Raw genomic sequence first — 17,254 nt, 5'->3', positions numbered from 1 at the left:
ACTTTAATTTTGATCCGCTCTCTTCTAGTCTAGCAGTGTGCAGTCATATAACTCTTATAGTCATTTTACCTTTTAAGAGTAAGCAATGTTACAATATCAATTAAATGCAGTAGATAAATAAGCCATTAGTCCATCAAAGACGTAAGTGTTTATAATGGACCATTATGAACTTAATGGATGCGGTGCCTTATGACTTTATCCTATCTTCCTGTGTCTAGAGCATTGACATAGCACACACAAGCATGAGAAGAGGAAGGATCTTTGTGAATAGAGGTTCCATTGAGAACAGTCATATCAACAGAAGCCCTTCCTCATATCTTCGCAACCCAGAGTCGGAGCGAGCCAGGTGAGGAGGTCACTATAAAATCAAATCTATTATGAAATATCATGTTACTATATTGTTACAAGTTTTTGAGGCAAGTAAGTGGCAGCAAATGATTAAGTAGTAAGAAGCTACAAGAGGTTATACCTGCCAACTAATACAGTACCAACATGGGATACATATTTTGAGACCTAGTGAGAAAGATTAATCACACATTGAGGTCCCTCACCAAGATCAAAATTCATGGTAGATAGCCAGTATGGAAAGTTATCTTAATACTTGTTACATTGTGATATATATTGTACTTACTATAGTGAGTGTGTGAAACCTGAGTGACTTGAACCATTTAAGAATTAAGGGCAAATTACATGGATTTTAGCCAGGTTAATTAATTGTTAGATGCTTCTACTCCCCCATGGATCAGCCCTAGGTCACCAGAGCTTGTATTTGGTCTTCGCCTTTGGCAACTTCCATGGCATCAAACTATTGGGTGATGTATTCTTCTATATTGTGTTTTTACTATTAGCTGATCCCCTCTGACAGGGGGACAACACGCTCATTCTCCACCTGCTTTAGTGGAAACCAGTCCACACTGTTTAGTGCTGGGACTGGTAGAGGAATTTGTAGGGGGGCTGTATTGAAATGAACAGTCTGTTGAAATGAATGGGAAATAGCTTTATTGTGCTTGAATTCTAGACGGAATCACAAATTCAGGCTTTTAGTATTATCAAGTTTATGTTTATTCTCTTTTATTTCTAATGCTTATGTAGGCCCCTACACAGGTATGGCATGTTGTAGGTTTCTGACACTCGTATACCTCTAGGCCTGGGTTTTCTCAAGTTAACCCAGTCCTCTGTTCCCCTTTTTTCGTGTGGGGGTTTAAACAGTGTAAACAGGTGTGGCAGTGCAGTACAAATATAGATGCTGAAAGACTGGGTGCCCGGCAGGGGCAGGCTGGGCTCTGGGGCAGGGGGGGCATCTGTCCCCCAGGCCAGTCCCATAGAGGCTACCTTAGGCTTGGTCACTGGGTCATCTGCATTTTTTCCCTGTAAAACAGGCTGCTGAGTCGAGTCTTGCCCCCCCGGGCTAACATTTGCTAGTCCTCCTCTGGCGCCATCTCACATTACACTCACACTCCTTTACTTACCCCTCCTAGACATTCCTTGGTTGCAGGTAGCAAATGTAATAAACAGTAATTCCCAGATATGTCTCAGAGCTGTTAACCTTGCCTTGGAGATTGTCTATCTGTCTCTGGACCGGCACTTTCTACCTGTCTCTGTCACCTGATCTATTTGTCCGGGATGCTCTTGTCCCTCTACTCAGATATCCTGTCCCATCAGCCAAAACCTGCAGTGTCAGACTTATTGTGTATTATTGGTCCCAGCATGCTTAGCAAAACCTGGAGCCTCCCTCTCGATCCTCAGGCTAGCCTGTCTCCCGAGTTACAGCTCACTACCCCAACGGTCTCGCTATGGTTCAGTGGTCAAAGGGAATGGTAAAGTTAGTTAGAACGGAACTCATGAAAATAACTTGCATGATAATCAGACTCATTGTGAACCATGAATCTCATATTCTATCCTCCAGTCCCACCACAGATCACATGTTGCCACTGTCACTTTGCAATTGGATTAATCACAGGGGCACATGTCCACTACATAGCGGTCACTCAAAGGCACACCCCACTATCCTCTGGGCACTAACTTTATTTGGACTGATGCAGTGTGTCCAATCTGATGGGCTGTGAGCGGATATATATTATTATTTCCCTATATCTCCTTCATAAAAAGGGTTGTTCTCCTTCAAATGACTTCATTTAATATTTTTAATTCATAGATTTGTAAATTCCCGCATGAAATGTTTACAAATTTTCGTGTGTTGATTTTTTTCTGGTTTTCCTCTGTTCCCACCATTTCTGCCATATATTTATATTATCACAGACGTGCCTATTTAATTCAATACAAAGATATTTCCCTAGTCATTCAAATTTGTTGTTTTGTTTTCCGTTTCTCTGGGTTAGGATGACACAGCTCTGCTGACCTCTTTGCACTAAATACTATTGTGTTCAGTGTGCAGCTATATCCTAGGTCATCAAACATAAATAACTCTGCCTGATAGTATCAACATACATGACTAAAAATAAAAACTACAAGCTACATTAATTTTCGGCACAGAGGATGGTCTTGTGTTGGTCTTTTTTCTGAGCTTAATGTCATCATAGAATGAGGCTTATAGACAAGTTTCTAAGTAATTTAATTTTTGTCTTATTATTCACCGAACCTAAAACCGCCTACCTTGTTTTGTATATTTAAGAAGCATCAAACGCCTTTTTCTACAAAAATATTCAAAATGGAAATGATTGGGATACAAAAAAATACATTGTCCCCAAAAATGACATTAAAAAATGTAAACACCAATGAATGTGAATGGAAATAATTGTCCTTGCTACATTGACATTTTTTTCCATTGACTTTAATAATAGAAATTCTTGTATAAAAAACATTGTTTCCATTGACTAATTATAGTAATTCTCTTATAGAAAGCAGTGTTTCCATTGACTAATTATAGTAATTCTCTTATAGAAAGCAGTGTTTCCATTGACTAATTATAGTAATTATCATATAGAGAGCATTGTTTCCATTGACTTCAATAATAGTACTTTTAGTAATAGGATTTGCCTGGTCTGTGCAGGTAACATTTTTCCAAGAAAAAAGAGGTATAAAGGCAGCCTTAAGGACACATTGAGGATTCTTAAATAGGTTGAAAATGTACAAAGTATAGGTGAAAAATGAACTTTGTTGTGATATGACAAAGTGGTATGCCCAGTGGCACAGTGGTTAGCAGTGCCTTATTTGTGTTGATTTCCTCTGGGTGCTCCTGTTCCTTGCCACAGACCAAAAAACATACTGTTAATTGGCTGCTAACAAAAAATAGACCCTCTCTACCACACATACAATAGACCCTTGTATGTGTGGTACAGATTTTAGACTGTAAGCTCCGACGGGCATGGGCTGATATGAATGATTAAATATTGTCTGTACAGTGCTATGTAATATGGTGGTGCTATATAAATAAATGAAAATAATAATGTAGAACTCTTTAAGAAAAAAAAAAAAGAGTGAATAACATTTATGATTTTTCAGTTTAAAACATGAAGAAACACTGCTTTGATCCTTCCTAAATAGCCTTTTAAGTTTAGCTACAGATGAAATAATAAAAGCGCCCCTTCCTGACTTATTGCAAGCTGCGCTAATATTTATTATTATTTGAATTAATGTTTAATAATTGAAATAACTCTCTGCCCTATTGGAGCTTACAGCTTAAATCATACTTGCTCACTCTCCCGGATTCCAGGAGACTCCAGAATTCTGGGTACGTCTCCTGGAAGAGAGGCCAATCTCCTACATACTGCCCATTTCCTAGTGAAGTGGGCAGGAGGGAAACCTCTATGACGGGGTTTGTGGCATAATTTTAGCCCCGTTCCCCGCGGCTGTGAGGCAGCAATTAACATTACAGGGGTCCACGGATTCCAAAGTTTCTTTTCACTTCCATTATAAACAGTGATAGCTCTGATGACTTTAACTTCAGTTGAGCGAGATACAGTCATTGGTTGACCTCACAATTTTCATGCTATATCTAAATCCTCAACTTTGAGGAAAATCTTTACGATGAGTTAAAGGTATCACACAGGATTACTGACAGACTTTAAATGAGAGAGGCTCAATCAGCTGGTAAATTAACTTTCACTGGCAAATAGAAAAGCCACTCAGTAATTGCATAAGTGAGAAATATGGTCTGTGAACAGTACAGTAAAGGTGGATAACATCCATCTGCTGGTGTTCTAATACAGAACATTGTGATCTGCAATTTCAGCTGGAAAGTTAACCAATGTTTTGTGTTGGCCCTTGTAAAGGTGACTCACAGGACACCTAATGATAACGACCTTGTCATAAGTCAGTTACTTGTAACAAGAGTGAATACATCATTTGGAAATGCTGCATTCATGTAAAAATAGCTTGAATACTGCCTGCATTGTATTTTTTTTCACATCATTTAGCTATTCTTTGTAGTGGCCATTTTTGTATTCATATCCCTCTCTTTTTCTGTTGTTATCTTTAAGAGGCTGCGTTTTGCTATTGACATGTTCAGGTTGTTTATCCTTAATTAAATGTTCTTTCTGAGGTGAGAGATCTGGAAATTAATCCTATAATCCTAACTCCACACAGAAGTGCTGCATTAAAGTCAAGCAGCAGCTGCAAGGGCCAATAAAGTATTGGCATGCATGAAAAGGGGCATAGATGCAAGGGAAGACAGTGTAGTTTTGCATCTTGAATATGGAGCACAGTTCTGGGCACCACTGTACAAAAAAGAGATTTTGGAACTAGAAAGGGTTCAGAGAAGGGTGGCAAAATTGATAAAGGGTATGGGGTCATTAAGTTATGAGGAAATGTTAGCCAGTTTAGGCATGTTTACTTTAGGAAAGAGTTGTCTAAGAGGGGATATGATTACTATGTATAAATACATTAAGGGTCAGTGCAGAGAACGTTCATGGGAACTTTTTAGTTCAAGGACTGTATACAAGACTTGCGGTCACCCCCTAATGTTAGAGGAGAGGAAGTTTCACAACCAGCAAAGGAAGGGGTTCTTTACAGTAAGGGCAGTCAATATATGGAATTCACTGGCAGGGAAGGTTGTGATGGCAGATTCAATAGATATGTTTAAAAAAGAGTAAGACAAATTTTTAGTGGAAAAGGGTATCTAGGGTTACGACCGTAAATTAAAATAAGGATAGTAGTGGATACAGGGAGAAATAGGACTGCAATATTGGGTCAGGAGGGTTTTTTCCTGATTGAAACAGATTGGCGGTTGCTTTATCTGGATCAATCTCAAATATAAAAGAGGGATCACAGAAAATACAAAATAGATTGAACTTGATGGACTGGTGTCTTTTTTCAACATCATCAACTATGTTGCTATGTAATAATGTGCTGTTCAGTGCAACCTTGCACAATGTATATTTTTCGAACAATGTATGTGGTGTCTGAAGTAGCACAGCAAAGGTGGTCTATGAGAGCAAATCACTTAAATCCAGACCTATAGATATCTTCAATATACTGTCTTTACAATTTGGTGATGGTTTCTGTTTTTCTCTAAGCAAAGTGAGAGATTGTGCTCTGTTAGTGTTAGGAATTCATGTGAATACGAGGGGACGTTGTAGTAAAAACATAATAAGGTTTATTGCAGTTCAGTGCTTCACAGCACTGGGGTTATGAGTTCAATTTCCGACCATGGCCTTATCTGTGTGGAGTTTGTATGTTCTCCCTGTGTTTGCGTGGGTTTCCTCCGGGTGCTCCGGTTTCCTCCCACACTCCAAAAACATACTGGTAGGTTAATTGGCTGCTATCAAAAATTGACCCTAGTCTCTACCTCTCTGTCTGTATGTATATGTCTATGTCTATGTGTATGTGTGTGTGTTAATATTAGGGAATTTAGACTGTAAGCTCCAATGGGGCAGGGACTGATGTGAATGAGTTCTCTGTACAGCGCTGCGGAATTAGTGGCGCTATATAAATAAATGATGATGATGATGATGATGATGATGATAATGATGGTCTCACCACAAGCTCACTGGATACTGCAATATTAAAATAAGCCAGGTGAAAACACAGATTCCAAGGTAGTGCAGGGATTAGTCACAGCCAAAAGACAGTGCATGAATAGCACAATCTTTGTGGCAATGCAGATATATAGCAGTCTTTGTAACAAAGCAGAAATATACACAGTCTTCATGGAAATGCAGGTATGTAACACTGTTTTTATAGTAACGCTGGTAAATAACAGTTTTTGTAGTAATGAAGAAATATATACAGTTTTTACTGCAAATGCCCAGCAGAGTGAGTAATACCACAGTACATCCCCAAGGATACTGTGTAGAGTTATATGAATAGTATGCAGAAGCAAAGCCAGATATCAGAAACCTGCACATTATAAGTTTCAAATCCAGGTAACAGAAACCAGGAGGCTAAGGTTGCACAGCCAGGTATCAGGAACCAGGAGGCTGCTCAATGCAGAGCCAGGAATTGTTTGATATAATGTCAGGATAACACAGATTACAGATACAGGAACCAGGATGCAAAAGTGTAACACTATCACTGACAATGAATGCAGAGCAGGAGAGAGCTTATAAAGTGCAGCCTTCCAATCAGCAGTCAGAGTGAGACACATCTGAATTACACAACAGATCTGAGTAGCAAGCAGAATGCAAAACAGATGAAAACCTAACAGTTACAAAGTCCTCTTTCCTTCCACCAGGAAAAAAAATATAACTACAATAAATGTACTCCTAATAAATTGCTATAAATTGACCTTAGATATTTGAAATTGTCCTGATGATTCCTTTAAAGTGGACAAAGCATCCATTTTATGTTTTTTTTTTTAATATTCACAATGCTAAATATAAGTATTATGTCCAACTATTCACTGGGAACCAGTCAGGTAGGGAAGTCACTGATCCCTAGCACATTGATAGGCTGAATATTGATTTAGCCTGTAAAACAGATACCTCATCAGGTACTAGGCTCCAGTTACCACAACAACTCAATGTAGTCTCTTGAGGGATATTCTGTTTTTCAATCGGTAAATTGGTAAATGTAAATGTCTTGTCTTTATGAGTTTGAATTTCTTTGATCAGCTGCTATTCAGCATAATGTAAAAATAAAGCAATATTTTGTCTGTCTGCCTGTGTTTTTATATACATATAATAATCTGGTCGCCCACACATATCTTTGCCTGTGTGAACTATTGAGAAGCATTCATTTTGTATCAAACTCAGTAATGTTCTACAGATTAGGAGATCATTCTACTTGAAGCAAAGTGAAAACCATTATTTCCTTTATCGACTTCTCTAAGGCGTACAGTATCTGTCTATAAGCTGATGGTTTTCTCTGAGTGAACCCATTGATTATGTATCTGTCTGTCTGCTGCACACAGGTACCCGTCAAACACAGACAAAGACATGGTCATATTGAAGATGGTGGATATGAATGGTCAGGATGTAGGGCTTATCAGGTAAATTGCTTAAATGTGTTTTGGCCAAATTATAGCACATGTATACATTAGAGGAAACAGCATTTAAGAAGTAAGCAAGTTCCACAAAAATCTGCCTAATTGTAACTTTTACACTTTGTCTACTGCTAAATTCAGTACAATGTTCTATCTGATTCTATTTATACAGGTTTCACCAAGCACTGTGTCTGTCGGTCTGTCTATCTAACCAGACAGTGCATTTAATATTAATAATTTCCTTGTATCACCTGAAAAAGATAATGGTGCTGACCTGTATTTTGTCTTTAAACACACACGCAAGCGCGCACAATCACAGACACTTATATATATGTTTTTTAAAAGTAAATATCAGAAGAAGTGACTAATTTGTTAGTGGAAACAGGCTGTCCCCAATCTTTTACTACATAAACTTTTCGCTGGTGTATGCTCTGGAATTAAACTTACTGCCAAGTTTCTTTTAGCAATTGTTGAATGCAACCTAACACAATGTGTTTGTCATATAAATTTCTGTTGTTAACTCTTTTGTTTCCTGAGGACAAGCTGGTCTTCTTTTTTAGCCATGGGCATAAGTGGAAATTTATGGACCCCATAGCAAATTTGTGATGGGGCCCCCACAGTTTCTAGGGAGGGACACATTGCGTACCGTCATCAGTCCTCCAAAGGGTTATGTCTAGTATCCTGTCATCATTTCATGTCCCTGTTTTATGCACGCTCCATTATATGCTCACTATCTGGCGCTGCTGAACAATGGGGTGTCTAACAAATCAACGACAATAATAATAATGTGGGGAAAACCTGGTAACTCCCACTGATGACATCACCAGCGCTCACATCGCCAACATCATGGAGCAGAAGGGTGACCCCTTCAGTGGACATTGCAGCAGAGTAAGAGGGCAGTCATGGGTTGGTGTGGACCTCAGAGGAGACAGCAGAGGTGAGCAGGGCCCCAAGCAGCACAGGTAGCAGTTACACAAGGGCCCCATAGTAGCTGCCCCCCTCCCCACCTAACTCGGTAGTTACACACAGGTCTCTAACACTCTCCTTATAGCTCTACAGGAGAATACCTGTAGAACTATTTCCTTCTATCATCTTTCTCTGACAGGTTCAGCGAATCATGTTGCTTGGCACCAGGGTCATAGTCAAATAAAAGCACTTGTCCATTGCCACAATGTAATGTAACTACCACAAAGCTCAACAAGGTGTTCACAGGATGTCCCATCATGAGAAATCTATGTACCAGTTTACAGGCAGGACTCTTTTGTCTTTCACTATTTTCTCTTTCTATCACTAGATAGCAAGTGCTTACTACCACACATACTAATGACTTCTCCATGTTCTAGTTGGTTTGCAGTGCATGCAGTTAGTATGCCCAACACTAACCACCTGATCAGCAGTGACAACATGGGCTATGCCTCATACTTGTTTGAACAGGAAATGAATAAAGGAGCATTGCCTGGCGAGGTTGGTATTACATTGAATGGCAAATTCATGACAAATAACAAATATAGCACAATGTCACAATTGCTTTATACAAAGATTCCACAATTAACATTCGCTAATATATATATATATATATATATATATATATATATATATATATATATATATATATATATACACAGGGGTAGGCCGGGCTGGGGGGCAGGGGGGCATCTGTGTCCCGGGCTGGTCCCTTAGCGGGCCACCTTGGGCTGGGTCACTGGGCCACCTGCATTTTTTTCCTTTGACTATAGGCTGCTAAATCGAATCTTGCCCCCCGGGCTAAAGTTTGCCAGCCCTCCCCTGTATGTATATATATATATATATATATATATATATATATATATATATATATATATATATATATGTATATATCACAATTGAAATGCTTTGTTTTTCAATTAAAGATATTTGTATGTACAGCCAGGGATACATAGCCTGTCAGTATTGCATGTTGTCCTATAATGCTCCAAAATTCCTTATACCCCTCCTTCAGTTCTGCCTTCTCAAAACAAATGGTTTGTGCTGCAATTACTGGAAATTTCTGCATTGATCCGAAAAGCTGATTAGTGGACAATAAATATTATAGCAATGCATACTAAGGGCTAGATTTACTAAGCTGCGGGTTTGAAAAAGTGGGGATGTTGTCTATAGCAACCAATCAGATTCTAGCTGTCATTTTGTAGAAGGTACTAAATAAATGAAAGCTAGAATCTGATTGGTTGCTATAGGCAACATCTCCACTTTTTCAAACCCGCAGCTTAGTAAATCTAGCCCTAAGACTTATAGTACAACTGTCCATGGAAGGCCTATTGGTTTACACAATAATCAAGTACCCATAATCACCTTCATCTAGTCTACTTAGTCTAACCCGGCTGTGCTACAAGGGTGAAGAGGTGTATAGCATCAGTTATGGCCCTTACAGTGTCCATCATTCCACTTATCTGTAAGACGCCTGAAGAACAGATCCTACAATACATGCACATACACATTTTACATATTTGTGAATAACATTAGGGGGTAAATGTATCCAGCTGCAAATTTCCAGCGGGTCTGAAAAGTGGAAATGTCGTCTATAGCAACCAATCAGATTCTAGTTATATTCAGTACATTCTAAAAAATGACAGCTAGAATCTGATTGGTTGCTATAGGCAACATCTCCACTTTTCAAACCCCCAGGTAACTCGCAGCTTGATACATTTATCCAGATGTCTTTACATGTTGGACTTAGCTAACATAGTCCTTTAAAAATACAAGTAGTTAACAAAATTGCATTACATGCCTGAAATACAAATGCATTACAAAAACATATACAATTAATGTGTATAGACAATTATTTATTTAATAGTTGTACATAAATTACAAATATGGGTTAGAATCAACCTCAAAGTATCAGTGCTGATATTATTTCAGTATCTCTGAAAATAAATAACACTGCAAATAAGAAAAGTGTAATGTTTAAAAAAAAAGACAAAAAATATGAATTTCTATTACATTCTCATTCTGTCTTTAGATGTGCCTAATTATAAATAATAATATTTTTTGTTGCACAAAGCAAGATTAAATCCCAGAAATTATTAAATTTGACACCTGTTGCCAAGTATGTGGTGTAATACTTATGATTAGCTGTGGACGGCTAGTCCGTATGCTCACCGCTTACAGAATTATATGGAATTTGAAGATAAATGTTGCAAGTTGTACTATGCTTCAGCTTTGCCATTCTTGATATAAGTGCAAATGAAATGTGATTAGATGCCTTTGATTATATTTATTACAGGGATCATTTGTAGCAGCTTTTGCATCATCAAACCTTGGAGATGTCACCCCGAATACCAAAGGTCCTCATTGTATAAATACAGGCCTATCATGTGAAAACCCTACCAGTACCTGTCCAGAAGGGGGGGTGAGTGACGCTATCATCAATCATTTGATTTTAGAAGATTAGGAATATTGTGAAACTGTAAGAGTAACTGTGACTTTTCCTTTATAATTTACCCAATTATGGATTTTTCACATATGGTTGATTTTTCCACTTTTTTAATGAACTGTGAGCTATTAAAAGGCTATTAGGTATGATGTACTTCCTGGTTGAAAAAGAAAGCCAACACTTCTGGAACTGCTTAGCTGAAAAAGTTAATATGTACTGAGACTACTTTATTTAGTTTACATCTATGAGGCATGATATTGATAGCAGCTAATGGGTTTCTGCCCTTAGGCCCAGCAGTTCCTGGCGTGCTTGTTCTTGTTTAGAATTGATATATGGAGTTAGAGCACAGCGCTACCTTTAGGAGGTTGCCTAGAACCTCAAGGTTTAAGGGGCACCTACAACAGTGACTGAGTGACATTAATGCAGTGCCCCCCCGCCCCGACCCCCCCAGTGGCGCCGACACACTGAGCACTGGCTGCTGACATGGAGGGGCAGCAGCCGACAGCTTCATACCTGTAAAGCTGCCGATGGCTCTTGCTCCTTCATGTCAGTGGCATGCTGGGAGTGTTTCTCTCCCAGTCTGACAGTGGAGCAGATGATTCAACTGTCCCCTCCTGCTCCCCACAAGGTATCAATAGCTGGGTCTGGTCAGGGTCTCTGGGCGGGGGCGGGGTGGGCGTGCCCGAGGACGGTGGGCACACAGGGAGCTTACTCCAGCCACATGGAAGCCCTCGTTATAATCCTGACGTGATTACTCATAGCTAGCAAGTTAGATTGGTCCTTATGTTTGTGCTTTCAAAATTAGATATTTCCTTGTCCAAGTTTAGTTATTCTAAAATACACAGACTTTGGATTTGAGATAATGTTGAATTCTCATAACCCCAGTATTCATAATGTCTAATATTCATGTACAAATCAGTACATGCTGAATTCTTGGAGATCAAGGGTGAAATTTACTAAATTGCAGTTTTGAAAAAGTGGAGATGTTGCCTATTACAACCAATCAGGTTCTAGTTACAGTATTTCCCCATGTATAAGACGCTCCCATGTATAAGACGCACCTTAATTTTGGGGCCCAAAATTTGAAAAGAAATGTATTACATACAGTTATTGAACTTAAGTTTTATTCATTATACCATGTAAGTAGAAGTTACTGCAAGCGCTTTCATTGTGCTAGAAAGATCAGTAAGACAGCTTATTTTATATCGTCCCATACAATATTTTATATTGTTAACAGCTCATCGGCATTTCTGGTGCACAAAGAGGGTTCCAGACAGCTGTACTTTCCTCAACCCTTGCCTATAGATTTAGCGTCTGGACAATGGAATCTGAAATGACAGGAAGGCAGCGCCACTGCACAGCGTTGTTGACATGAGGGACTTCAGCCTACAAAGCTCCCAGTCCTACACAGCTTGGGGCGTGTCTACGTGACATCAGTGAAATACTAAACGCGCTCAGCGGAACTCGGGTTTGAGGAGTACTCCGGGTCGCAAATCCGAACCAGCCTGTCCAGTTAACGGTTCGGATTTGCGCTGCCACTGTATAAGACGTACCCAGTTTTTAAACCCCAGATATTTTAAAAAAAGTTGCGCCTTATACATGTGGAAATACGGTATCATTTATTTAGTGCATTCTACAAAATGACAGCTAGAATCTGATTGGTTGCTATAGGCAACATCTCCACATTTTCAAACCTGCAGTTTAGTAAATATACCCCCAAGTCTGTCAGTTTCAAGGATATTTAATGGTCCATTAATTCTAAGCAATTATTCTAATAATATTGCAAAGCCATATTTGAAATGTCTAACAAAGCAATGGAGGAATAATCATAAGACAACCATGGACTATGGAGATGAGGCTATTCATTGAAAAACTAATTGTTAAGTTTGGCTAGAAAATTAAGAATCACAATTCTAATTTAGCTTAAATGTCCAACTTAGAGCAGTCAGCTGGAAAAGCAATAGGTATAAACATTGTAACAATTAAATTGCTTATTTTGCCCTAATATAGCTGTGTGCAATGAAAAGGTTTTGTTGTTTTATGGCTGTGGAAATTAGTGTAAATTCAATTTCGTCAGTGGATCTGAATACAGGGACCTTTGTGATTAGTTTGCCCCTTACAGAGACACAGTAATGGAAAACGTATATTATGCATTTCCTTAAAAAGCCAAAATATGAAAACGTTTGCAGCATTTGCAAAACATTATTAAATGCTTGAAAATACTGCATTGTGCTAAGTAAATCATTTTAATTATAAAGTCAGGGCTGTTTCAAAGACCAAATATTTGGGAAGTAAAAATCCTTTCTCTCCTTCATTCTTTAACTTACCTTGGTGCTCAAGTGCTGGTCTTGTCTATTTCACATGTGTAAAAGTCATATAATCATGGACCTCTAAATACAGTGAAAGAGAAACATTTGTGAGAGGTTTGGTGGCTGTCCAGTGATTACACACAGTGCTGCCAGTCATTGTGTGGGCTGAACACATATTCATGATAGTGCAGTCTAGTCAATATAACAGCTCCTGCCAAAGTATGAAAGTAATATATCACTACCATAGGACATAATTCACACTATTGTGATGACTCCAGTGCAATTTAACCAGCTTTACTGCCCCTGTTAAATGACACATCTATGTAGTTACCAGCTGTCCTTTATATCTCCACAAACATTTCCAAAATGTGACCATGACAAATATTGTTCATGTTTATGCCCGGTAGCACCTGGAATAGATAAGACTTATTGAAGGAAAGTCAAGCAGTCAGTGGTCCCAGTGGTAGTCAATATTGCAACTACGAAAATGCTGACAAGAATTACAGCAACATGAAAATGCAGAATTTAGTAATCCTGACATGTAAAAAATGTACTTACTGAAATAGTTACACAGAACATTTCCGGCAACGTTGCTATAAACGCAGACAACCGAACTAGCTGGCACTACTGTGATGGTCAACAGTTACATTGCTGGCATTAAGGGGGCGATGCAAGGAACCGGTGCCTGTATAGTGTTTTTAAGTAAGGCTTACACATTATACAGGCGCCGGGTCCTCACATTGCCCCCTTAATAGCAGCAATGTAACTGTTGGCCTTTTAAGTGACGATCATCACAGTGCCGGCTTGTACGGCTGTCTGCGTTTATAGCAACGTTGCCGCAAACGTTCTGTGTAACTATTTCAGTAAGTCTACATTTTTTACATATCAAGATTACTAAATTCTGCATTTTGATGTTGCTGTAATTCTTGTCACCATTTTCGTAGCTGCACTTTGGTATCCCACCCAGTGGTCCTGTGTTTGACCTTTGCCTAGAGCAGGATTGTCAAACTGAAATGACACTGAGGGCTGAACTGTGTAGGTAAAACTTAGTGAGAGATATATTATTTCTACACAGGCTCCATGCTCCACCATCTAAGGGGCTATCAAACCTCTCATTACCCCTCTCTTTGTATTGTAAGTAACTCAGCAACCAATAGCCAATTCGTTTTTATCTGTGTAGTGCAGGTTAAACGATGCACCCAAATGTTTGATTAGTTGCTATGGTTGTATTGCAGCTATGCACCATTGAGCAGTATTAATAAATGACCCTCTCTCATGTCTGAATGACAGGACTATTGCCATACTAGTGACCTGATATGCTGAATTCTCGTTGGTTCATGTCACAAAATGGTAGTGAGGGAGCAAGATACATTTATATTAGTTCATAATAAACACAGTGGTGTAAATACAAAGCTATCAGCCATGAATCATGAAATGACTATGGATTTGGTGAGATTGTAGATCTTGTTGGTTAATTAGGTGTTAGGATATATATACATGTGATATGATATATTAATTTCACTAGTTGTCTTAAGAAGAGCCTTCAATAACACCCACACAGTGAAACTACAATTCAGTAGTGATTCTACCACATTTTAAGAGACAAAGGGACATATTCAGCCTCATTGTCCGGTCAATGTTTTTTTTTACTAATGCAATAATGCCCATGATTTTTATTTGGTTTCATTACTGGTTTCAAGAATAGCTCTATTTTGAAATTTAAAGAACCATTTAAATCAAAGTCTTTGAATCAATGTGTTACTTACTCATTTTTAAGGTCTCAACATGCATTGCAACTGGTCCAGGAGCGGATATGTTTGAAAGCACAAAAATAATAGGAGAACAAATATGTCAGAGAGCTAAGGTAGGCCAATATTTATATTATCTATGTAATGGGGGAAATAACCCTAGGCTATACAGTAAGCTGGGGGTACCATATGCGCTGCATATATCTACTGATCACATCTAATGTGGCAACATGTGCATCACTGTGCAAAGCACAAATGACATCTTTTTGCCATTATTTTGGACGTGGTATGATCAATCTCCTCTTGTGTACCTTGTAATGTATGTCCAGGCAAAGTTGGGCATAACAGGATAAATGTCACAGTAGGGGATTCAAATATATCTTAACAAAGGACTTACAAATGGCCTTACTAATTGGCATAAACAAAATTTGACCAATATATATATTTTTTTAAAATTTGTTTATTGAGTTTTTTTAGGGATACAAAAAACAAAAGGGAAGAAAGGAAGGGGTGTACATAGACCAATGGTAATCTGATAATAAATATATTTGTATTTAACATTATTTAAGCATTATTCACAAATAAACATATATATATAAATCATAAACAATATAGTAAAGAGTAGATGTGAGATTTTTTTGGGTGAGGGTCCTAAGAGGTGAGGAGTAAAAGTAGGCAATTGAATGAAATGAGAGAAGAGGGAGGAGGACAGGGGGCTGTTAGTAGAGGGTAGTAGGGAGATGGAAGCTGGAAAGTGTATTATTGAGTTAGGAGTGTGGTTTATTCTGTAGCTCTGTTGTGAAATAGGAGGTCCAGGGGTTCCAGGTGGAGGAGAGCTGGAGGGGGTGTATAACTAGCCTCTGTACAGCACAGGTGTTGCTGACATTCCTTTTAATATAATTCTCTATTTTGAAATATAAGGATTTCTACGGTTCAGCATCCAAGGAAATGTTGGAGACTGTGAATTCTGCTCACCAGTGGGTAGACATGAGTAATGTCACAGTGCAGCTTAATGACACGCACAATGTAAGTATACTTATAAACAAATCTTCACAATGGTATCCCTCTTACCTTGCTTGAAAATAATTTTTGCTTTGTATTTTTAAAACTGTACGTTTATATAATAATAATTTCAGTTACCACCTTGCATTGAGATTTAGGGGTCTAATTAACAAGGTTGGGTGTTATGTAAGGTTTTCTATTGCTGATTATCTTCTGTCACACAATTTAACAATAACATTTCCCCTGGGTAACTGAACGATGCTTAGCTCCCTGGCAATACTGACTGGCAGCGGTTCTTAGATCCCTGGCAATACTGGCTGGGAACGGTGCTTAGTTCCCCGGCAATACTGTCTGGCAGCAGTTCTTAGATCCCTGGCAATACTGGCTGGCAATGGTGCTCGGCTTCCAGGCAATACTGGCTGGCAGAGGTGTTCGGCTACCTGGCAATACTGGTTGGCAGCGGTGCTCGGCTCCCTGGCAGTACTGACTGGCAGCGGTGCTTAGCTCCCCGGCAATACTGGCGGGCAGTGGTGCTCAGCTACTTGGCTATTTGGAAGACTAAGAGGATTCTTCACAAATAATAAAATATTTTTTTTTAAAAAGAAACTAAAAATTTGAAAAATAAATAATAATTAGTTTTACCAATTACATTTACATTTTTTTTAACATTTTATTTTAAATGCTAAAGCTCAGGTCAGGTTTTCTGGTCAAACAAATGAAATACTTAATACAATTAACAAGAACAAATACGCATTTTATTATAATACACCAGTGTATTAAGTCTGTTAAATCCCACATAGACATTTCTTTAAACAAAAATGTAGCTTTTTAACATGAAGCTTAAGTCTACAGTTATTTTTCAAGGATGTCCTCCTATACCTCCCTTTGTAAAATCGATGTGTTGTGATTTATTTGGTTGCTAATGCAAAAAAAAAGTGTGTCTCCAGGAAACATGTTCCCAGAAAATTGTAACCTGATTTCTTAGCTCGAGCCAATTAGTCACCGAGCTCATTGCTGGTCACATGATAAAACTGGAAAGAGAGGGGGTCAGGGTTTGAACTTTCCATCGCCTCTCTGCTAACAACACGAGCATTCATAACACTGGTGTTTGGTTGCCATTGTAATTACATGACAATTAGCAAGTTGCAAAATATTAATAGTATATTGAGTCAAAACTCTAAGGAAAATTGTGACTCTTTGCTGTGATTTATGTTAAGGAAGCACACCACATTTGTACAGGTGATTGCACCTTTAACATACTGTATGTATTAATTCTTGATAATTATAAATAAATTATATCTGTATCATGGTTATAAGTAAAGACCTATCCTCTACTGTGGAATAAAGAGTTACCTTGGATTTCCTCAATGAATTTCAGTACCATTATTATTTAATTTAATTGGTT

At 38.4% G+C, this 17,254-nt stretch overlaps 1 protein-coding gene across 1 annotated transcript in view; it reads left to right on the top strand.

Annotated features, from left to right (window-relative positions):
- The window catches only part of LOC142160244 (putative neutral ceramidase C), a 45,911-nt gene that overhangs the window by 10,820 nt on the left and 17,837 nt on the right, over positions 1–17,254 (top strand). Inside the window, exons 5-10 of the mRNA XM_075215181.1 lie at positions 219–346; positions 7,310–7,387; positions 8,725–8,845; positions 10,641–10,766; positions 14,877–14,963; positions 15,769–15,873. Of these exons, the coding sequence (XP_075071282.1) occupies positions 219–346; positions 7,310–7,387; positions 8,725–8,845; positions 10,641–10,766; positions 14,877–14,963; positions 15,769–15,873 (645 nt within the window). The remainder of the gene's footprint in view (positions 1–218; positions 347–7,309; positions 7,388–8,724; positions 8,846–10,640; positions 10,767–14,876; positions 14,964–15,768; positions 15,874–17,254) is intronic.

Source organism: Mixophyes fleayi, chromosome 6 (genome assembly GCF_038048845.1).
Source record: "Mixophyes fleayi isolate aMixFle1 chromosome 6, aMixFle1.hap1, whole genome shotgun sequence".
Lineage (NCBI taxonomy): Eukaryota > Metazoa > Chordata > Amphibia > Anura > Limnodynastidae > Mixophyes > Mixophyes fleayi.
Note: the sequence above shows the minus strand (reverse complement) of the source record. Positions and strands in the feature narration are given on the sequence as shown.